General features: G+C 40.5%; 1 protein-coding gene across 1 annotated transcript; it reads left to right on the top strand.

Moving 5' to 3' along the window:
* The first annotated feature begins 7,183 nt into the window (after positions 1–7,183).
* LOC135948219 (innexin inx7-like) lies at positions 7,184–10,678 on the top strand. The gene is made up of 2 exons (XM_065497382.1): positions 7,184–7,636; positions 9,078–10,678. The coding sequence occupies exons 1-2, from the start codon at positions 7,402–7,404 to the stop codon at positions 9,983–9,985; spliced, it is 1,143 nt and encodes a 380-aa protein (XP_065353454.1). The 5' UTR covers positions 7,184–7,401; the 3' UTR covers positions 9,986–10,678.
* The last annotated feature ends 13,579 nt before the right edge of the window (positions 10,679–24,257 follow it).

Below are 24,257 nucleotides of genomic sequence, written 5' to 3'. Positions count from 1 at the left end.
ACGCGAGTCCCAGTCTCGATTAGGTAATTTGTGCGTCACGTAAGTCACCACAAGCGATTCGGACACAAGAAGAAACGCGCAAATCGAGAACAAATATGGAATCGCCCCCAAAGCTCGCAACGTTCACTTCCTGCTTGATCGACGCAAAATTTTAGATCAAACTCACAACACTGGGTTAAAAAATTGTAGAGAACTTTTTTCACCAAAATCTTACAGGCATTAATTGTAATGGGTTTATTTCTTTATTTATTTGCCCGTGACCTTGATTTTAGAAAATTCTGCTCGCAAAATTGAAGGCATTTCAACTTGCGTTTTTAAATTTTACAAATCTTAAAAAGCAAGATTTTAATTTTTACTCTAGGATAGAATATAGAAAAATCTGTTCTTGCTGGAAATGGTTAAAAAATCGACTGGCAAAATCATGAGAGAATACAAGTGGTTTTAAGAAAATACAACCCTGCCGCAATAACTCAGAAAGTGCACAAAAATACACTTAAGCCCCCATTTGCCGACGGAATCCCACTTTGGCGCTTCTGTTAGTAATTATAATGTAGACGGGTTTTGATGGGATTTTTTAACATCATCAACAAAAATCGAATCAAATATACACAATTTTTTTCTCCTTGAAATGACCTCAAAATTATCAAGTATGGTGTGTTCAAAAAATTAAAATTATTAACAGCCTCCACGTGTAAATTTTTTTTAAGATAAAATATATCAAGACAAGAAGATGTGTTGTTTGTTTCATCATACGATTCCGATAAGACACATTTCAATCAATCCGTTTTTTTCTAGTTGTTAAAAGTCTTATCTTTTGAATACAAGATATTGGAACCGTGGCCGTTGAAAAAAATTAGGAAGTATAATTAAAGTCTATTTGCGGTTTAAATTTATCTCTTTGATTATTATTCAATCGAGTGAAAAGCTATTAATAGACAAACAATAGATTGGAAATAAACGGAGGAGTGCGATATGCGCGCGCCGGCGAGTTGGACAGACGAGTCGTGCATTCAAATCGTCAGGTCGGGGCTGACCTGGCGGTCGTTCAACTCGCGCACACTCTACGAACGGCTTCTTGGCGCTCGACTCGCTCTCTCGCTGCCGCCGTCGCCGCCGCCGCGGCTCCCGTCCTGCGCCGCTCGGCCGACTTATTTAGGGTGGCCGCACGCTCCCACTACACCAGCCCTGACGAAAACCTTTTTTCGTAGCGTCAATTCGGCGACCGGACTTTCGTTGGCATGTAAAATAATCGGCTGCGGTTTGGTCTGGAAAAACCGCCGGCGCTGCCTGACAGCCGGTGTTGCTTTACGTATTATATACTTTTCCTCGGTCCGAGACACGCGAAAGGCAACAGTCGCAAATTCTTCTTGATATATTTATTTATTCTTGCGAAGATAGTCAATACAAAGCAAGCATGGACACGCAGAGCTGGCAAATTACTGAAAAATGATGAATTTGTATTGATTGTGAGGCGGAATAAAAAACGATTTTAATCACAGATCATTTTGAAATTTAAATAAACTGGAAAGGAGGCCATTCTACATTTTGGGGAAGTCAACAAATGCCACTGGCTCATCATATGTGATGAAGGGCCTCTCCTAGGGACAGTAACTATATACCCTGAAATCTATTAGACAATTTCACAGCTTACGCAGTAGACCGAGGTTGAACAGAGTTTATTTCTGCTAAATGAATAGCTGATAAAGCTTATAAACTCAAGAAGTTACTTACAAAATACTCAAAATACTCAAAATACATAATTAAAAATTCATTTAATTACTTTTATTGTTTGAATTGTGACAAAAATATTTATTTTCTACATAACTGGGTAGCTTAAATTTGAGTTAAGTCTTGAAAGGACTTGGTGAACTGGGTTCCCTAGATATTTAAGACTCTAGAGCATCTACGCAACGAAAATTACATTATATAATGAGTTGTCTTTTATTGACATTACTAACAATAAGGGTTGTAAAATTTCTTGTAACTTAAAAATTTCGGCTATACAATGTTACAAAACAGTTTTTGTTTAGTCGAATTTTTATTTTAAGATTTTTTTATTTATTGCAAATCCTTAAAAAATGACCAGTTAAAAAACGGTCAAAACTGGCAATGAATTAAAACCTCGTGCGGTTAAGAAAATGTGACCATTCCTTTTTTCTCTAATTTCTACAAATTAAATTTCTCAATGTGTGCTGATGATTTGATAACATTGATAGATGACCTCGTCGATTTCTGTGAGTTAAAAAAATTCAATATTGACACACAAATAAAGGCGGCATCTTCTATCACGCGCTCATAATCTATCTCCAAATTAATTTCCTTCTTGGGAATGGTGTCAATTATACGGATTAAAAGTTTCTCGGGTTAATATGAGTGTTTCTGTCTATAAATCGTATGTGACGATTAGATAATTGCCAACTGAGGGGAGCGGTGGTCCAGAGTCGAGGTGATAACGAGGCTGGGCCGCGGCGCCGGACCAGAGATTTAATTATCACGTACGCGAACGGCTGCACCTGTCAACACCAATTCCTTCAATGGGCTTGTGCAAAGAAATTTCCCGACCACAGCAGACGGCACTTAGTGGTCGAGCCAGTTTTCCACCTTTTGAGAAGACAGAGAGAAAGAGAGAAAAAATTACTTATTTATACCCAAACAAAAAATTAATTTAGAGCAAGATATCCAAAGCGTTGGAGAAGAGCGTGTTTCGCAAGATGGAATTCCCCGCACTTTCAAGATTGACTCGTTATTTCCAACTTTGTCTGTCACCATATAAGTAAATGCTTATTGCTCAGTTCGTCGGCGGTAAAGAAGTGCACACTTGTTTGCTATACTCTATCAGAGAATTATTATTGTTTGCAATGAACAACGCCGGCTGCACTTTTATGCCACGTGCGCAAACTTAAGACTGCTTTCTTTGCAAAAAACAACTGTGAGCCGAAATTTAAACATTAAAAGTGTCAGATAGCCAGCTTTAACAATTTAAAATGATCAACAGAAAAGACCTTGCTACAATTAGAATTCAAATTTTGTCAATTTCCCCCCAGATTTACAGCGCTTGCCCATATTTCTTTATAGATTTCGATTCCTCTCGTCAAGATCTATCCAACGGTGTGTAACACTTTTTGAGGAGCATTTTTGTAGTGAAATAAAATCAGATTTCAAATAGGGCGACAGTTCTCAATATTTGAAATACATGTACTAACTTTGCAGCCACTTTTCTCAAACTTTAAGATCAATTTTGGCTTTAGCTTATTCCTTTATATTATATGCTATTTTATGCATTATTGGCAAAATAATATTGCGGCTTTTTGCAGCTTTAATGCTTTTGAATTTGAACAAACAGCAATTTTTCCTCGAATGAAGCAAAAAACATCTGAGACGCCAATTTTGTTGTTTGGGCAGCGCGTCCTATTTCCCTCCCCCGGGAGCAAGGTCTATCTGATTTTCAGCGCAAAAAGCAAGGCGGGCCTGGACAAAGCGGCGGCTTTACTCCTCGATGGTAATTGGAAAACGAATAAGCTGGAATGCGAGGGCATCGCATGACTACGAGTGGCTAGATGCCTATCTTTATATTGGTACATGATGCGGATGCTGCCTTGCTTTGCTTTGCTCTCTGCGTTGCTGGCCGCTTGGCGTGCTCATGCGATCGCCGCCTAGGGCGCTCCAACCCTTTCGCCTTTTAATCGCTCCCAGCCGGAAACGAAACGCACACCAACAATAAAATCCCAAGAGTGTGTAAAGCCCTCGAAACGAGACCGAATGCGTCTTTTGTCCTCGGGCTACGAGTGCCACCTCTAGAATCCAGAAGGTGCAACCGTCGAAATTGGATTTCCATATTCGTCTTTAATTAGATAGGAATGAGCTAGAAGATAACCATCTCAAAATATCAAATTAAATTTGAAAAAAAAACTACACGTTTTTTGCCGATTTCTTAAATATTTGTAAAATTGTCGACTCTACTCGCTTTTGGATATTAATTTGTATTTATATGATGATATTTCCTAGAAGTAGCAAGTTCAAAGACTGTAACTCCGGTAGCTTAGGGTGGGTTTTGTGTTGTAAACGGTGAAATTGGAGAGCATGAGCGAAAATTTGGCCCATTGGTGATCATAAATTAATAAAACGCTGCAGTGCCAATCATTATAGTCATAATAGAATAATAAAATAATTTACTAAGCCTCATCCTTGAAGAGGTTTTAGAATTTAATTTTTGACACTATCAACGAATTCCTGTGGGTAGAATTAGGTTGAGTAAAAAATTCATCGCGATATAGCATAGGCAGAAACGTGAAAACTGCTAAATTGGTTGTTCTTGAGTAAAAAAAAAAAAATACAAAAATGTCGGCAACCAATCAGAGAAGGGAGTGGATTGGCTTTGATTCTGCTTGACCCTGTGGAGCCGTCAAAAACAAAATTCCTGTGCTATTTTAATGAAGGATCTTTGCCGAGAGTAATACATATCAATTTCATTATTAATATAAATATTCATAAATTGTTCTGAATGCGTTATTTTCTATTTTCCCTTTTTCAAATAATAATAATTAAAAAGTTCTGATGAAACTAAATGCACAAAAAATTAAAGCTCGCAGGAAGCATTACAAGCTAACAAAGCCAACAAAAGTAAATTTTAAGAGACTTTACTTCAGCAAAAGAGACTTATCGGATGCGCGCAAGCCACAAGATAGGAAACGCGTCGTCAGTAAATTGTCGTCGGGAGCAAAAAGACCAACCTGCACTCTAAATTTACGCAATCCACCAACTCAACCGCGAGTAGTGGGTTTGCCTGCGTTAAATAGAAAGATCACTGACTAAACTCAGCACTTGTATCATTGAGGAAAATCTTATCATGCTCAACAGGAAAATATATTTCATTTCCCTTCATTAATTCAAAGAAGTGTATATTTTTAAATTTCAAGATTTAAATTTTGAACATTTTCTTTACTTCCAAGCAGTTTTTTAGTGGCAACCATTTGCAAACTATCCCCTCTTTCAAATGCAAGTGTTTTCCCTACTAATTAGGTTATACATTTCGAATTTGAAAGGAAAATTTTCGGCTAAAGTTGACGGCTAAGCAGGGTGGCGCAGATAAGACACAGGTCTTAAGCAATTTGGTCGCACGATTAGTGGCAGAAAGCGGTGTAGTTAGCGACCAATTAACCCATATGTTGGCGCAAACACAAATTAGATAACGAGTGTTACCCCCAAGAGAGAAAGTGCCGCTCGGCTTATTTTTACTCATTGGCAGTTGGCTGCGATTAACGGCAACTTGAATAAACACCGACCAGCCGACACTTTTCGTTTCTTTCAATGAAACAAGTCGAAAGAACACACCCAAAAAAGATTTATTTTCGGTTTCGCATTAAAAAAATTAAGCAGACGGCGGAAAAGTGAGACACTCGAGTTCGTGTGTCCACCAGACTGGGGAACGCATGCAGTCTGTCTTTTGTCAGGTGTCGATTTTCAGCGGAAAAAATGACTGGCTCAACAGACCAGAAGAGACAATTAAACGGATTTTGCAGAGCTGTATCGTTTTCCGCTCTGAAACAAAAGGAAGCAAAAGAAACGCAATCTCTGTCCATTCTGACTCTGCGAGAGTGAAACAACAAACGCGTCTGCGCCTCATGGAAAATGAGCAAAAAGTTGCATTCATGAATGATTTGTCTCTTATCTCGTAACAACCGTCTGATCATCGTGTAGCAATGTCACAAGGGCTCAAAAGTTCAAACCGATCGAAATATATGAGCTTATGAACTTTCTTCGTCTCATAATCCTAGACAGATATTTTTAAAATAAAATTTATTTTAAGTTAAGCCAAGATTCCAATTCCATCCGCAAGGGATTTTAAGAAATATTTTAAGCAGATTTTAACAGGAAAAATCCTCTCTAGATGGGATGGCTAATTTTTTTCAAGTGTTTTTCCAATATTGGGATAATGTTTTATTCCGCATCTAAGGATTGAATTACCTGTTTCAATATCAAAATATTATTTTCTTCTTTAAAAATTTCATTCAAATGTAAGGAACCGATCTGATTTTAAAATTTCTCCTTTGAAATATTTAAATTCCTGTATGATATTATTGTTTGCTCTCCTGTTCTCGTTGTTTGTTGAAATTCCTTTTCTAAATTTACACGAGTCACATTGCGAAAGTGTAATGCCGCGCGGAAGCGATTCGCAAAAGGGTGCGAAAATGAATTTCACCGCACGCGCAGGTGGCAATTGCAGGTGCAACGATTAGCGAGTCTGGTCAGGCGCCGCGCGACTCAGTTTGGTCAGAGTAAATAATAAAACTGATGCGATGACAACTCAATCCATTCACTTGAGCACGCTTTGTTTTCTTTGCGACACAAATCTGTCCCAAGGAGAAACAATTCAATTATTTTTCCTTGTAAATTTTATTTGGTATTCTATACCCGATCATTTTTTAAGGAGTTTTCCTCGTGCATATCTATTGTTTTCGGAAAGTCCCTTTTCCAAGCTTCTGTTTGTTTGAAGACATTAAAGCTAGATTAGAAAACAGAGCAAACAGAGCTAAACTAAGTGATATTTGAATTGTTCTTGGAAAATTATCGGTATTTGTTCGATCTCAAGTAAACACCTAGATCAAGTTCGATGCACTCAATAAGTTCTCTCAATTTTTTTTTTTTGAGCAAAGCTCTTTCTGTTAAATTCACATTTACAAAAAGAAATAATTCAGGAGCACTGCAGGATAACCTTGTCCAGGCCAGTGAGCTAAAAATAGGCTTGTCGTTGCCACAAGAGAAATTCCGCTTGAATTGAAGGAGAAGGAAATAGAAAAACTGGCCAACAGTTTTGCTGTGCTATTGTGTTTTTCTTAAAGGGAAGCGAGGGGTGCCAGTCGTATTTTTGTTGGAAGGAACAGATTGACAACCGTGCCTCATTTTATTTATTTTACCACTCTGACAATACAAATTCCAATACTCACGAGGATGTTTGTGCTTTATTCCAAGCCAACAGTGAAAACAACATTTATTTTTGAAAATATCAAGAGCATCAAAAAGGAATTTTATTCGAGGTCATGTGATTCTAGTGCACTTACAATACTAATTTAAATGCACTAAACTGAAAATAAATTATTACAAAAATAATAAACATTTGCTTACACACAGAAATAAATTGATTGACAACAGGAAAATGTTACTTTATATTATTAAACCGAGAAATTTGCAGTACGCATGCAGTAAGGCTCTTGATTAGGCTGTTTTTTAAAGTTAAAAGTGGGAGCTGTGGACAATATTGCACAGGGAGTGCGCCGTCGCGCGTCGCCAGCACGAGCCTGGTATCAAGGCTCGTTATCAGGTTGAGTGCAGGCAGCACCTAACAATAAGGCAGCAGTTAGCGGCAGTCGCGTGCAGCTCGAGGACCCAAAGGACGGCGACAAGATGCTGGGCCTGTTCGAGAAGGTGACTGCCACCTTCGACTTCAACAAGTATGTGGGCAAGCTAAACGTGGACAACGGTGCGCTCAAACTGCAGTACCGCTTCATGGCGCCGATGATGCTGGCCGCCAGCGTGATTGTGACCGCGCAACAATTCATCGGCCAACGCATCGCCTGCATCCAGAGCAACCAGAACACCATCCCAGACAATGTCCTCAACACCTACTGCTACTTTGTTGGTGAGAGTGCCAAATTTTAATTATTTTCTTTGCAATCATTTTCAATTTGCCTTGAAAACGAAGAAAAGGGCTTTTAATTTATTTTGTGGGAGCGTGGTGAGTAATCAAGCTTTTTTTTATCTAATCCGCGTTTTAGTTTCGAGAAATAAATACTGGTTAAATGCTGTTATACATTAACGTTCGGCATTCCACAATGATTGTTATTCGACTTAAGTGACGTTGAACCTACTCTAGCGCAAAACAAACTACTTTTCCAAGCATGTTTGTTTAAAATTGATTCAGCAAAAATTTTCCTTAATGTGCGAATTTTAAAATTTTCTGTCCTACAAGCGTTGGAAAGGGCTAAATTAGTTATTTTGACTTTTTACTGCTTTATTAAACTTTCAAGTAAAAGGTGACTTCTTAAATTTTGGTGTTTGCACTTAATGATGAGATATGCACCCCTCTCCTCCCTTTCCTCGCGTCATTGACCATTCCTTTAATCCACTTGTGATTACGATTTTTTTTCTAGTATTTCTTCATTTTAAGAAATGATAATGAAAACGAGAGCGATACGCTTCAGCAAACAACAAAAATATGATAGTTATTAAGTTTGGAATTATCTCGGTTCCACACTTTCACGGTGCTAAAAGTGATTGCGTCAGCAATTATATAGCAGTCACAACAGCGACACGGGGACTTTGGCTCCGCTGACGACAGGAGTGTCGGATCTTGCCAGACTGTGAGGCCAGTCTGTAAGGCGAATCGTGTGCTCATTTTACGCGTTACTCCTTATTAATTATTATGTGCCGTGCGCCGCGGACGATTTATGGCACTGCTTACGCTTACTCCACACTACAAGTGCGTACTTGAAGATGATTTGTTATGCAAACAGGCGACCGCCTATGAAAAGGACGCTAAACGTTCTCGAGATATCTAACGTTCAGCTGATTTGAATGAATTTTTGGTATTCGCATGGAAGGCAGATCGATTGAATTTAATTATTAGTGCAGTAAAAAGATATGTGATTTTTCGCGCTAGTTCTTTTCAAACCTGGAAAACGTGCTTGGGGAAAGAGGACAAGTGCTTTAATTGGATGCTGTGTTGAAACTCAGTCAAATAAATTTATTGGACAAATCATAAACAAGATAGACGCGAAAAAAGGAGCACAGACTGGCAAGACATACCAAAAATCATTGCACTTTGACTGTTTTTGATCTGAAAATAGCAAAATTAGTGCCTCTAGAACGCTGGCGACTAATAAGAAAATTTCTCTGATTGGCTTTTTAACGTAGCACTAGCCTAATATTATTGAGACAGCAGCGTTACTTTATACTGCTATCGCCAGTACAATCGCGAGTCTTGAGAAATTTCAAACGAAAAATGGTTGGGGAGATATATAACACCAGCCAATCAGAGCTCTGGCCCTGAGATAGACTGATTTGTTTGTTTTTTGTTTCAGGCACAACGACCAAGAACAACCGGACGTCCGACTTTCCGCACCCTGGTATCGGTCCTGAGATGGATGACGTGATGTCGATGCGGCACATTTACTACCAGTGGGTGGCCTACTACCTATTCTTCATTGGAATCCTTTTCTTTTCTGGCCACTGGCTGTGGAAATCACTGGAGAAACACCGACTGGCCAAGATCACGGCCGGCTTTGAGCTGGCTAAGTACTCAGTGTACTGCGACAAGCCGCTGGGAGACATCCCCAGCCGGCAGCAGCGTGACAAGAAGCTTGGCGAGATCACAGATTTGCTGTGGAACCGTATTAAGTTCAACGTCAACATGGATTGGACGTTGAAGTTGATGATCGTCGAGGTTTACGCGCTGTTCATCGCGCTGTTCGTGTTTTGGCTGACGGACGTGTTTCTGGGCGGCGACGGCTCCTTCGCGTCCATGACGGTCGATTCGGCCTTCAGAACATTCCCCACAGAAACGACCTGCATCTTCTTCAAGTATGGTCCATCGGGTTCGATCCAGAAGCACGATGCACTCTGCATTTTGGCCACCAATATCGTTAACGTCTACATCTTCATGATCATGTTCGTCGCCGTTGTGATACTGATCACCGTGGCCGCGCTAGCGCTGGCGTGGCGGTTCATCGGCTTCTTCATGTACCGCAGCGACTGGTTCAACCGCGTGACGCCGTTCAACCACATCAACAGCCTGGTTGATGATGACGCCAGGCACACCGTCTTCAAGACACTCAACTACTTTGATTGGGTCTTCATGAACTACGTCGCAGAAAATGTGGACAGTGCCACCTACAGGGACGTCTTCGTCCAACTGGCCGAGCTCATCAAGAGCGACGCCGACGAGGAGGTTGATGATGAACAGCTCCGCTTGGTCACCAATAAAGACTGAATTTTTCCCCGCGAAACGCGTACGTTGCCAGCACTTTTTGGAACTTAGTTTCGAAATTGTGCACTTCACTCTGAAGGTCTAACCGCTGAAAATGATAAAAGATAGCATTCAGCAGTCGAGCGGTGCTCTGATAGGCTACTGCTGCTTTCTTGCCGAGTAACGACCTCTGATTGTTGAAGAGGTGACCAAAGAAACGAAGAGGAAGGTTCTATAATCAATCAAATCGCATTTCTTTTACGACTCCTCAGGGCTGTTGATTCTATCACATAAATTGCGCTTCCGATGTCATTTTAGAGCTGTCTCAGCCTGTACCAAAGAGAGCTAAAGAGCCTATGAGAGTGCCTCTCGGCTACTGAGTGCTATTCGCTCGCAGCTATTAATTTTGTGGATATATACTAATAAATTGCTGGTCGAGCCCAAAAATTTGAGGATCAAATGATTACTATTAAAATTAAAATTCTTTTTTGTTTTTCCATTTTCTCAGAAAAGTTATTAAATTTTTAGTCGGAGTGATATAGACTTTTCTTATCATCGCGTCTTATAAGTGAACTGAATGGTTTGTGTTGTGACTGCCAAAGTGATGGTACAAATTAAGCGCCATATTAAAAACTACAATAAAAATCGCGGGTCGATGTGTTGCGAAATTGCCGACTCGATTTGTAGGCCAGTTTAATAAAGAAAACATAAAGCGGATTTGGCTTGGTGTCTCAATCTAATGAAACGAGCGGCCGCCTGGCTGGCTGGTCTTGTCTGCTCAGCCCAGCCTGGCCAGCACTATTGTTGCTGCAGTCGCGGTAACTCACCCCCTCCTCTCTTGACATTTGCTTCTCGTTGCTTTCAAGGCTGCCTCGCTTGCATACCTGAGCCGAGTAATCACTCCGATGCCCATCATCGCGTCTTCAAAATTATTTATTAATCGCCTTCGTAACGTTCACAAACCCGCTGACTAAACAGAATAAAAAAACAAACTTGTATCCTCTTAAGGAATGTGATATAGACCTGTAGCTTGTTCTAACATTTTTTATTTGTGACGATCCTTACGAAATATGGTTAACTAAATTGTAGATTATATTCTGTTTGGAATAATAACCAGAAATATATAAATATATTTTTCACAAATCCCCAATTGTAGTCAAGTCCAAAACTCGCGTACTTTTCGAATGTTGTCTCTTTAATTATAATCTAGAAATTTCTAAGGACCCTCGGACTCGGAACCTCATTCATCCTGTTGTGGCGTCGTTGGTTTGTTTTCGTCGTTTTGAAATAAAGGGGATGCTGCGGCGATGGTCCGCGGCGATAGGCGGGGAGGCACACCCACGGTGAGCGACGGCCACCCACGAGCTCGGCCAACCCTTTTCCTAGCTCTAGCTCTTCCCAAGACGCACACGACGCTGCTCACTTACGTGCCGAATTAATTTGTCTTTCAGAGAGAGAGAGAGAGAGAGAGAGAGAGAGAGAGAGAGAGAGAGAGAGAGAGAGAGAGAGAGTCACGACACGTCTTGTTTTCCCCTGACAAAATTAAGCCATTTCCCGTTTTGGGCAAATTGCACAGATTTCGCCGTGCGCCCGACGATAATTTCGCGCTGCGGCGGTAGTCAGCTGCTACCGTCGGCGATTCTGCCACTCCACGGGGGCAGCAATTAGTTCTCGTCAAACGTGGGGCACATGGCACATTTCGAGGCCCGCTCACCGTTCACCGGCCGCGACATTCGTACACACGCGCACACATCGCCGCCGCCGCCGCCGCCGAACGGGGGGAGGGGAGGGGGCCGGGGGGGCCGCCGGTCGGGCAGGTTTCGATACCATGGGAATCGCTCACTCGCCGCACCGACAGGTACCTTAAGGTTGCCAATTTGCCAAAACCAACCTACACAATTCGCGAATTCTCCTTATTCGCGTTAGTTTGTGACTGAGCTGTTAAAACTGCAGATAATTTTGTAATTAAATTTGTGCAAAAAAGACTTGTATTTTATTTAACTGGTTTTAACTAATAGCTGAAGCAAAATGAAAATTTTTTCTCTATTCCACGCAGCTCAAATCTTAGAAATAATTCACAATCTTTAGAGAATTTTATGGTAAATATTACTAAACAATTAGTTATTTGCAAATTTAATCGATTTGGCTGGGTGGCAACCCTGTGAGAGATTACAAATTTCGTAAGGTGCAGGCAGACGGCTGGCTGGCGGAGAAAGAAAGGATGCTGGAGATTCGCTTATTCATCGCATTCCTGCGCGTCTAGCCGCGCTTTTTGTTCGGCTCGGCACATCTGATTGCTAATTAGGAATATTCATGTAGCCCACCGATCCGACTTTGGTTTTCAATAATTTCTGGTTTCATTTCAAAAAAGATTGCTATCTTATCTTGGCCAAAAAGCTTGATATCAGCTGATAAGGATGAATAAAAAAACAAGGTCGTCTCCATAGTCCAAAGTCTTCATCGGCTTGGACTAAATTCCAATTTGTCTAATAGAGCGAGAAAAATTCTATTTTTAAACTCCTTTATTCTTTGGAGCGCGTGTTTGCGCCGAGGGAAGCAACAGGTCGTCGTCGCTTTCTCAGAGAGACCACCTGTGCGCGAGCGGCCGAGCGGCGGCCCCTAGTGCCGAGAGTGACCGCCACGGCAGCACCGCTCGAGCACCAGGCGCTGTTCGCCAATTGCGGTCCTCGCCGATTCGCACCCTCCTCTAGGGGGTGGTGCACCAGGAAGCCTCCAATAGGAATTTTAATTTGCTGCTCCAGCCTGACCATTGCAGCTAATCCGTTCCAAGGCTCTGTCCTCTGTCGATAAGGGCAGAGGGATGACTTTTTTAAATATATAACCTAAATATGAAATGAATAAAAGTGTTTTGCTCTTTTTTATATTTTTGAATAGCATTCGACTGGAGGCGCAAAAGAAAAGTCTAAGTCTGAACCTTTACTTTCGTCTTTTTAGACTTTTAAAATATTTTTGTCCTTTTCTTGGTTCTCCTTAGACTTAATTCAAGTTAAGTGCTGAATTTTATCCCTTTCTTTTTTTAATTGTTAAACGAATCAACTCTGGAAATACATCTCATATTATATCACAGTAAGTTATAAAGTTAATTACAAAAGTTCTTTATTTGCGAACTCCGAGTTTACTGCCTTATTCAGACGGTGCAAGGTTGCACAACATCGATCTCTGTGTGTTGCAACATCAATGTGAGTACACACAATTACAAAATAAAATATTACATATTGAGCATTTGGGATGAATTGGGTGAGAACAAGCAGCTCTTGGGTCTCACAATCAGAGGAAAATTAACACGCTCTCACACGAGGCTGCGTTGCCGGTGTAAAATTCTTGAAAGGAACAAGTTTGCTGCTCGGGCCAACATAAATTATAGGCTGCAACATGCGAGCACGACTTTCCTCCTCTCTGTTCGCTCCCCAGCTCGGTAGACAATGATAACCAGCGCGAGCGAGCAAACACCCCAGCAGCATCAATTCCAAGAAGCTCGCGTTTTTTTTCTCCTTTTGTGTCGTGCATTACCCAGCAGACAATGCCAGACGGTCTTAAGGGAAACTTTTTGTGTTTATTTTCTGCAGTAAATTATTACATGAAAATTGGCATCCTGGGGAGTCGAGCGGTTTCTCGCGCTCATGAATTTTTGGAATATTTTCTTTCTCCTTCCGATTTCTCCTGGCGAAGTTGGTCCACTCCGCTTGGCAACAGATGCAGTTGCTGGAGCCGAGTGCATTCCGCCGAGATGCGACTGAATAGACATACAAATCATGCAACACCGCCTTTTCGAGTTAGTCAGGACGAAACGACTGGAAGACAGGAGGGAAAGGCTGCTGCTTGGTAGCAGACATTCCACCTTTGGAAACTTCTGTGCGGCGCGGCGTCTCGAGTAGCCTAACTTCCCAGGGGCAGTGCGATTATCTCTATACAGTCTATACTCCTTCGCTCTTAAATCAAAGTGCCGTTATTAAGTCTCTCGTGTTTGTCGTGTTCACGAGAGCCACTTTGTTCCGGCACTTGTATTCACAAACGAACATTATCCCTACCCTGACGACATTAATTTCGCTTCTTGTTCCCGTCACGAATAATTACTCCACTTTTTAATCGCAAACCATTATTTATGAAAAATCCATTTTTTTTGCAATTTCCTGAGGGTACAAACAACTTTTCTAACCGACAGCTTAATCGTGGGTCACGTGCAAATGAGCGAATTATTTAGACGGTGGAACATATAATTAAATCCCGCCTGCATATATTAAAGTACGTTGTGCCGCAATTTTCGATATAATAGCAGCGATTTACGCGCTCTGACTCAAGAGAGGAGAGATCTCTCGGTCTGTTGCTGCCGGCGTCGATCCAAATTCAATTTGAAGTGGGCGTTAACCTCACTGCTGAGCTGGAAAATGGGGTTTTCCAACTCCAAGATCGAAATAGATAAAACTCTAAACTGAAGCAGTTCCAGCTGAACCCGCACAAAAATGTCGAAATTCAACAGAATTAGCCTTGCAAAGCCGAGAGTCGTTTAGGAAATCACGGCACAAATCCATTAAAAAGGAGAGGTTGACAGCCATTTCCGTCTCCTCCGCAATGTTTTTCTAGGCCAGAACACAAAAGAGCATTTAGCGCGAAGAAAAATCCCCCTTGAGTCAGTTTGGTTTTCAGTTGCTGGCTCGAGATGATGGACGAGGCCGCATGTGTGTGTGCATTAAGAGCATTTGACCGATCACGCATGAAAGTTGAACGCGCAATTGAAAAAGCCAGCCAGCAGCGAGCGTCCAGTTACCATTCAGACATTATTTATTATTAATCTCTCGATAATGTATCGTATTACCCTTTCGTTTAACTGTACTCGCCTTTCTAATTTGATTCCAGCGCAAAGACTCAATCTCAAACTGACCCGACTCTTATGCATGGCAACTATTTCGGTAGAAAAAGTTGTGTTAATAAAGTTTTTTGCTCTTTTTATCCCTGTCCTCTGGGACCGGGAAGGGCGCGCACTGCACTAGCACGAATGCTAGCGCGAACGGATAACATGGGCTCACCAGACCGCACAGAGACCCAGCCCACTCAAGGGCCACTTGCCTCCGCACCGAGGATTTTTTTTTGAAACGCTAGATATTCGTCCCGTGATGCCAAATCACGCATGCTGGAAAAAAATTAAGAAAACAATGCCCCGACGCAAACAATAAAAGGGTTCTTCGACAGGCAATGGTATTTTTTTTAAAAGTTCAGCTGTGCAAATAAGGAAAGTTTGAGCATAAGCCTCTGGAGTTAAAAAAGAGCAGCATGCGTGCACAGCTTCACGTACCTCTTTGCCTTTCCATGCCTTTTGTGATCACGAAACGTTAATCAAGCATCATAAACATGTTATTTTAGATTTTTTTGGTTATAGATGCAGCCAAAACTAGTTCTAAAAATGAAGCATCATCCCAATGAATATTAATAAAATTTAAAGCCCAAAAGTTGTAAGCAAAAAACTGTTATTTAAATTGTCAAGCATGCCAGTCACGTTTTAAATAAAATCTCGTTTTCTCTGGCCACTTCTTACCAGTTTTTTTTCTCGCACGTTGTACGACGCGTGGCCATGAGGGATACATAAATGTGTATTGTGGCTTAGCTCGGGTTACAACTCCTTTGTTATCGATGGGTCAATTAAAAAGGTCAACTCGCTAGCCGCGACCCATAATCGATCGATTATAAATAATTCAGAAGGGCTGTGTGTCTCTCTCTTTCGAGACGATCATACTGTGGCGCCTTCACAATACCATATAGCTCTTGACGCAATGATTATAATATAAATCTACACAATTGTACGACGGCGCCTCTCCTTGCGTAATTCTATTTATTTTATTGTTACTTTTCTGACGAAAAGGTTTCTTCATTTGGCATTTTCCCACTGTATTTTAACGCTTTATTTAAGAGGTCTTGAGAAAATGATACTAACAAACTCGCTTGATAATACCGTTTTTTTACGAAATCGCTCAATCTTTCTGCTTGGGATGGTGGTTTAATATTAAGCTGTATAGCTGCATACAAAACGCTGACAATATTATTTTTTGTGGCAAAATTTTGTTCAGTTTTCTGGACAATAACAAAAAGTAAAATTGTAATTCATCTTTGAATGTGTTATTTTCAAAGCCTAAATTAATTTAAAAAAAAAACACACAAATAACGCTTGAAACAGGACACGGCTACTCGCTGTCATAAAAATAAATTTCATCAATTACTGTATTATAAGACAAAAACACAGAGTTAATAGGTATTAGGGGGTGTGAATGATAAAATATTCTTAAGTCATATTCCGTGTAGAGATGTGCCGGATAACGGATGGACATTTCAAAAGCCAGGTTTGCTATCGAGGCGCTAGGAATTAGTTGAAATCGTAATACAAATCAGTATATTACTTCAATCGATTATCTTGCCTAATTTTTAAACTCAATTTCCTGGCCGTACATGCAGACGGAAAATTTCCTATTCCAACTTGGGATTTTTAACATATAAATATTTTTTCACACATTAGAATCTATGCTATTCCAAATAGCAACCTACCTCTTGTTACAATTGTTTTTTTCATACGTGTGTTTTTATTGCATTTCTCTTTCTGAGAAAAGACAATTGTGCATATAGAAAAGGCTTGGGCCAGGCTGACGTGCGTTGATTTATCTGGTTTATCGCCATGCTGGCCGGCAGACTGATCACGATTACCTTTTGCAGACTTCGACTGTAGACGTGACTGCGGCTAAAATTTACGTCTGGCGTCTCTCGCTCCCATTTCGAGTAAGCATACGTCGTTCGCGAGCAGCCCCGGGAACTGCAATTACCGACGCGCAGATTCGGCGGCAAGTATAAGTGACCGAGGAGCGAGCGGTGCGCCGATACTCGCCGCAGAGAGAGCGAGTACGCGAGAGGTGAAAGACCCTTGCTCGTTCGCTCGCTTGCGGCATGAATTCGCGACTCAACACTACTACTTTCTGCTCTGCTTCATCGGAATTGGATTGTTAAGTTTCTTTCGAGTTGCTGCGCCAATTTTTTTTAACCAATAAAGGTGATTGTAGTAAACTCAGCTTTCGAAATCCGGCTGCTCCGATCGCAATAAATTCAGTTTGAAAAATTCACATGCGGGCAGATAAAGTAGAAACCCCTTATAATATTTTTAACCTCGAAATTGTTGCAATAATTATGTTTCGAGCACATGCCGTTCACCGCAAATTAAATAGCCGCTCGGTCGTTGAATTAAGTCGAGGAAAAGTGGCTTCTTGGAACCCGCTTTTTGCTTTTCGCGCATAATGAGGCTCGCAACGAGACCAGAAAATTGCATCGCCGTCTCGGGAGCGGCGTTTCTCATGCAAATGCGCTTTCGAAAAGGCCGAGACGCCGCCGCCGCCGCCGCCGCCTCGCCTACCTTTTTGATCCCTTCGACCTTTGCCACACTAACGGTATTTCACATGATGCTTTTTGCAATACCTTACAGAATGACATCTTTTTACGTGCGAGTGACAGTGTGTCAGAAAGATGATTATGAAATATCTAATTAATAAATAAATAATTTTCTCCAACTTTTTTATAAAGGAGGGATTTGGAAAGCAAATCATAATTTGTATACGATAATTGAATTCAATTGGTTACTTTGAAATCTTTTTAGTGTTTTCCCCCTACACAACGGAGGCGCCACCGTAGAAATTTCTATTATACCCTCTGATTGGTGAGTCATGTCTCCATTAGAGAGATCAAAATGGATTACATCACATTTAATATTTATTTTTGTTGACAGAAAAAAACCATTAGCAAATTAAATTATGATATTATAAAATAATTTCATTAACTGAATTACAGAGATTCTGACTAGCTATTAATTTTAAAACTCACAATTGGCCAATAATTTGTATTTGTTGCCCAGTATCAATCCCCTTAAAGTTAAAGAGGATTAATACTGCAAAATCCTTGTTGTAAATGCATGAACTCATTCATTAGGATTCAGTTGAAGCCTAAATTGACCTAAGTAGCATTTTATATTTTTGAGAAAACTGGCTGCAAGATGAGCATGCTTTCCAAATGGTGAGGACTGTCTCCTTACTTGAAATCTTATTTCACAACAAAGAGTTTTCCTCATGAAGCTTCAAACGCTGTTGGACGGATAGATCTCGACGAGAGAAATCGAAATCTTCCCCAGAAAATAAGGTCAAGTGCTGTATATTTTAAAGAAAATTTACAAAATTTCAATATTTACTTAAAGCAAGGTCCTTTTTTGACTGTAGAATAAATTGTTTATCGATCAACTATTTGCAATTGTAGCCCTGTATCGACCAACTAATCAGACTTTATATTTGGCTTCGATTTATTTATTCAAACAAAATTATCAATGCGATTGGCCGTTTTCTATTTATTTTCCTTGTCCAGAACTTGTCGTCTGCGAGCGGCGAGCACCTGGATGAAGGAGCCGCGTCGGCCGGCGGCAGTGGCGGCGGTGGCTGGGGTCAACAGTCTGTCACGATCGAAAGCAAGCAATATCTAGACGGTCCAGTCGTCCAAGGTGAACCCAAAGACAAACCCAAGTGCAGTTGGTGGCATGTGCATGAGAGAAAGAGAGGGCAAAAAAGAACCGGGTTGAAATTTCGTGGCCGCAGGCGCGCTCGCTTTTACATTCTGCGGTTGTAAGCCGATGCAGTTGGTGTTGTCGCGACACGTGTTCCTCGCAGTGGAATAAATTAATCGTTTAAAGAAACCGAGCCCGGCCTTATTTGGCACACAATCACTGTCGTTTACTCGCTCACTCGTTTGACGGCAAAAAAGCTGCAGAGCAGCGCGGCGGTGCACACGAGACGAGAGTCAAAGAATAAAAATGCAGACAACTCTCGCATCTTGTCAATTCATGCGGCAAGGAGCAGAATTTTAACTTCCAGAAAGGAAAGAGAAATTTTAATTTTATTTATTAAATAGGAAAATAGCGGAAAATAGTTTTTTGACACACGGAATAGTACATTATTCTGAGATATTTTGGCTTTAATTGAAAAATTCCAAAATATATGTAAACAATATGTACAGGTATATATAAATTGAAATTTCAGTTTGATTTTGATGTATTTAATGTAATTGACATTACATTATATTGTTCACTCTACACAAAATTTTAATTGTTTCAATACTGACCGTAAAATTTTGGAAAACTTTCTCATCCCATCTAGAGATTTATGGTCCTATTTAAAAAAAAACGTTTAATGCTCCCTATCCCTAATGGTAATGGTGAACGTTTTTGACCATTTTGAAATTAAAATAAACTGTCGGAACAGAGTGTCGAGTAAAAATTGCTTATCACCACAAACACTACCAGCAACACTTTTTACTCCACGGAGGAGGTCTTTATTATATTTCGTACTCAAGAACAAAAATGATGTCTCGTCCACTCGTCCTTCCTTAGTCAGAATTAAATTAATAATGGGAGATTACCAACAATTAAATGCCAACAAGCAATTTTAAATTCGCCCTTGTTTAAAGATTTGAACATTTTTCTGCAATCGAGTATTTATTTTCTGCTCTGTTGATACCATATTTTTGGAAATCATTTAATTATTATTATAATCATTTATTCCTCAAACATTATACACACAAATATTTTACATAATTTTTTCCCATTTGTTAACTGACCTGTGACAACATGAATATGCTGACAAGCTGTGAGAATAAACAACCATATTAAATTTTAGTGCAAGAGGGGCACGAACCATTAATGCTTAGCCTAAATAGGCATTTCTTGACGTATTTTTAGAGCCACCCTTGTAAATAATTTCGGCTTTACAAAATAAAATCTTTCTGAATATGAATCTGCTGATCCTTGGTCCAACCAAAAAAAAGGTCATGCAAATTTCCCCTCAGGTGGCCTTTAAAAAGTCGATTATAGGCTTAAAATTACCTTGAATGACCCTTGGAGCTTTACGTGTCAAAAAATCCCTAAACAACTCAGTTTATTGTTAAATTGATGATGATGAGGATAATTGCTTTTGCCTTTCAATCTTCAGTAACAAAGGTTTTCGCAGTAAACGTTTCAGAGAGATGGTTCTTGGGGAGCATTTCTATGCGGACAAAGGTTCTAAACCATTCAATAGTTTGCTCTTTAAGCAAGGACTTTGATGGATAAAGCCTGCCCCCCAGACAGGGAAGCACAGCAGGGATTTAAAATTTCAAAAGAGGCAGGGAAACTTTTGTGACATATTGAGAAAAAGGTATGGTATATTGACAAATAATTAGACGCGCCTGCACGAAACTTATCTTCTACATATAACTAAGATAATTTTTGTTAAGGTCCAGTTTAGAGTTTTTCGGTAAAATGATCTACCAGAAATAGTCTCTAGCAATTCTTTCATTTTTCTTATTTCTCTCTCATTCTGTGACTTATTCCCAAATATATTTTTGCTGCTGCCGTCGGCTCCAAATTGAATTGAACAAACTCGGGTGGGAAGGATCAAAAAGTGCGTCGTTAGCAACACGGTCCGGGCCTGGTTGCCAGGGGGAGATGTTTCCCCCTCGGCGGGGGCGGCCGGTTGCCATGCACTGTGCAGCACGCTTTCCCCGACTATTTTTGGCCCCAAAAGGCATATTTTCTCCGCTTTTCGAGACCACGAGAGTGCATACATATGCGTGCTGCGCAATTGAATTCCGAGAAAAGCGGCGCCTTTCGGGAGGAAGTGTGACGCAACGCTCGCAAAAATTGCACAGCGAATAAATAGGTGAACACCCGAGAGCGACGAGAGGGGAGACGGGCTCAAATTGCCAGCGTGGTAATACAACACTCAAAATTTGTTACGTCACTCACTTTTTGTTCATTTTCTTCAATCAGCTTGTTCCTGGAGAGTGTAACAGAAAATATCATAAATTTCAAAATGCTGTTTTCAGAGTTACAGGAATAATTTCGTATTTATTTCAAATCGAATATTTTTTTTTTAATTTGTGCTCTATTCGTGTAATTTAGTATAAATAAAGAAAATTACGATTTTAGTGTGAAATAAAAAAAATTAAAGTTCAATTTTCAAAGTTAAAGAAAATTTAAAAAATATTTTAAATTCAAAGAAATTCCTTTGGCAAGTCAAGAAGACTAAGAATTATCCCCATTTGAATTTTTTTTCCAGTATACAGAAATAAAAACTAATAATCATATTTTCACTTGACCTCTTCCCCTACTGAAGCTGAAATTAGTATATTAGCAGCCAGATAAATTTTCCTAGTCATCAGAGGGACCAATGTCGGGAATTTGGAAAGGGACAGGTGTGGACGACGATAAACTGATTAAATTAAACACTATGGTGCTATGGCATTTTCCCATGTGCAAATTAATGTAAAAAAAATATTTCACTTGGATTACCCGATCCAATCAACAGCGCTCATGAAAGACTTTTAAACAATCCTCAGGTACTTTCCAATATCTAAGCTGCGGATTTATTGGCTAGGTGCCAATTAATAGTTTCTCAGGCAGATTATAGCGTTGGCAGCAACACTCATTTGGCACTCATGGGATTTTCGCGCACGTGTAAGAATCTCCTTTCAGATTTAGTGTTATAGAGATGCGAAACTTTCGCCGCAACAACAAATTAAAATTCGCATGCGAGTGGAAATTGTTACACGATTTTCATTTTAACGCTGGCTCGCTAAAATCTGATTCCTCGCACCTGCCGAAAAGAAATCGAGGGATCGTTCTGGACCGCTTTAATAATAATTGTGCGCGGCCACGCCAGGTCATGCAAATGAGGACACTGACTGAGTGATCCGTAATTCATCATTCGAAATTGCAGGCAAAACGGTTTTCATCTGGGTCACATGCCTTTTGCGTGAATTCCATTCCGCTGAATTTCGTCGCATAGTTGACACTCGCGGAAATGGAAAAATGGCAGTGGACCGACAGGAAGACGAGTTTGATGGCTGCAAACTGCGAATGTTGGCGAATTCTCCTGCTTCGTCCAACGAGGAAAGTTTGTTTTAATCACTCGTATTAGCGCTGAATAATGATTGTGTTTAACTTACGGAGGGCAAAGAGGCAACGGCCTTTCATAAAAATTCAGCGCAAGACGCGGTGGCGCAATAAAATATTCGTCTGCTAAAAGCAAAACGTCAAGCATAAATCCATTTTAATGAAGTGTCGCGGAAAATTGTGATGCATGATTTTTACGAAAAGATTCAAAAGCTGTTACTGGCCAAAACGTCAAACGTGTTGAATACTGATTTTACTGACAATGACTTGAATTCAAAGCACACGTCATTGAAAGCGCGTGTACGTCATTACAACGCGATTAAATTCAGAGGAATTCTAAAAAAACTTTCTGCCATATAAAGAACAGAAAAAAAAGAAAGAAATATGCTGGCAGGTAATATAATAAATTTAAAACTGCGTGGAAATTTATTCATAATAGTTAGCTATAAGTGAACTTTGAACTCTGGAACGGAAAAATTTATATAACATGCTCTCGTACTGTACAGTGGCTGTTTCGGCCCTTCAGGCCTCGGATCGGCAGAATTTTACCTCTAAAATAAAATTAATACCACAGTGTTAGCTGCAGAGAATTTTAAATCAGTGCCCTTAAAAATGTTTGCATTTCCTGATTGCTGACTTTCACTTGTACTGAGTATATTTGTATTTGTACAATATATTTGTATTAAGACTTAGATAGGAATAAACAATTAATATTATACTATGTGAGCAAAGCCAAAATGAAGAGTAGAGTGAATACATCTTGTATTATAAGTTTGAATGCTTTCAAGACTGTTACAACTTATTGAAAAATCTCTGTAAGGATGCAGGCGTTATTTTATAGAATATATTCCAGCAGTGCTTCGCCGCGTTCGTATGCAACTTATTGCGTCTGTAATGACGCAAATGAGATGCATTTTTTTATTTTTGATCTGGCGCACGACTGCTCCTATATTTAATGTAATGCTGTTTTTTCTTGCAATCCGTTCTTGCTTTTAGCCTTGAACCCTCTGCAGCCAGCGCGACTTGTTTTTCGTTCTTCTCTCCACGCCACGGATATTGGATATTGCCACTCGCGAGAGAACATCTGCTCTCTGATCTGCCCGATGCAGCAGAGTGACATGACAAAAGAAAAGGAAACGCACAGCTGCACCCGCGCAAAGGCAAGTTAATCCTGACCGCCAAAATATTTGCTTTTTTCCTTTTAGCCAGTTCTCGGGACTGATTGATTTTATCTAGGAAATATTTTTTTAGTGCCTTCTTATCATTCCTTTTTGACATGCATTCAGCTTTCTTAGACGTGAGTAGTATTTATCACTGGCACGTGGTACTGCTTTTGTTTTTGCTTGTGAGATGATTGGCATAAGCGATAGATGACTGTGCAAAATGATTCAGTAATTAATTGTTTTTTGCGCATTGAGTAAATAACTTCGTTCCCGGAGCGACAACAAACAGCTTTATTCTTCAAAATGCAGATCTGTGGGATGCTGTGAGTCACGTCATACGCGGAGGGTGATGAGTAAACACGCACTGAGCGCTGTGCGTGACACACTTACAATACACGAACACAGGCGAGGCATTATTTATTTCAAATTGAAATACGCTTGAGCGGTTGGAATTTTTGTGGGTGGATGGGATTTTTTCCTCAGGGCTGACCATTCAATTTACGGGTAATGGCCGGAATCAGAAGGTCGGAATGGCAGGTGATGGGGTAATTCCTGGAGAGGAGAAGAAGCTGCAGCTGCTTATATGTATATCAGCGGTGCATCAGAATGCACTTTGAAATTTTGGGAGGCCCTGCATGAGAGGCTAGCCGAGGGGAGCCAACCAGTCAGGCCGCCTGCTATTAAGGAGGGTTAGTCAAAACAGAGTCTGCCCTAACACAACTAACATTCTTCTTTGCTGGCACTATTTCGGTTGTCCCTTGCAAGAAGCAACAAAAGAGGAATTTTTTAATTTCGGAATGGCGCTTGCGACAGTTTTTACTCAACACAGAGTATGTAATATGTGTATTTAAAAGGCGAAACCGATTGTCTAAAACCGAATAAACTCTGCTTCCTGTCACCAGCAACTTTTGCTTTTTTAGATAGTAACAATTACAAAAATATTTTCGGCTGTGCGAGAAACTTTGGGAGCAGCACAGGTCGGTCGGTGCGGTGCGGAACTGCCCCGCAGGGCTCTCGGGGGCGTCGCACACATTTTTTCGGAGCGAATGGAGATAATAATTGACGGAAAGAGGCAGAGAGCGAGCCGAGCGAGAGAAAAAGAACTTACATTAGTGCCCTGGGGGGCTCGCAGTGTGGCAAGAGAGGCGGCGGACGGGTGGGGGCGACAGCCGTG

The sequence above is a fragment of the Cloeon dipterum genome, chromosome 1 (assembly GCF_949628265.1).
Source record: "Cloeon dipterum chromosome 1, ieCloDipt1.1, whole genome shotgun sequence".
Taxonomy (NCBI): Eukaryota; Metazoa; Arthropoda; class Insecta; order Ephemeroptera; family Baetidae; genus Cloeon; species Cloeon dipterum.
Note: the sequence above shows the minus strand (reverse complement) of the source record. Positions and strands in the feature narration are given on the sequence as shown.

Excerpts from the sequence above, each read along its gene's own strand:
- LOC135948219 (XM_065497382.1), top strand. The coding sequence starts at position 7,402 with ATGCTGGGCCTGTTCGAGAAGGTGACTGCCACCTTCGACTTCAACAAG. Across the intron at positions 7,637-9,077 it reads CACCTACTGCTACTTTGTTG|GCACAACGACCAAGAACAAC; the intron begins GTGAGAGTGCCA and ends TTTTTGTTTCAG.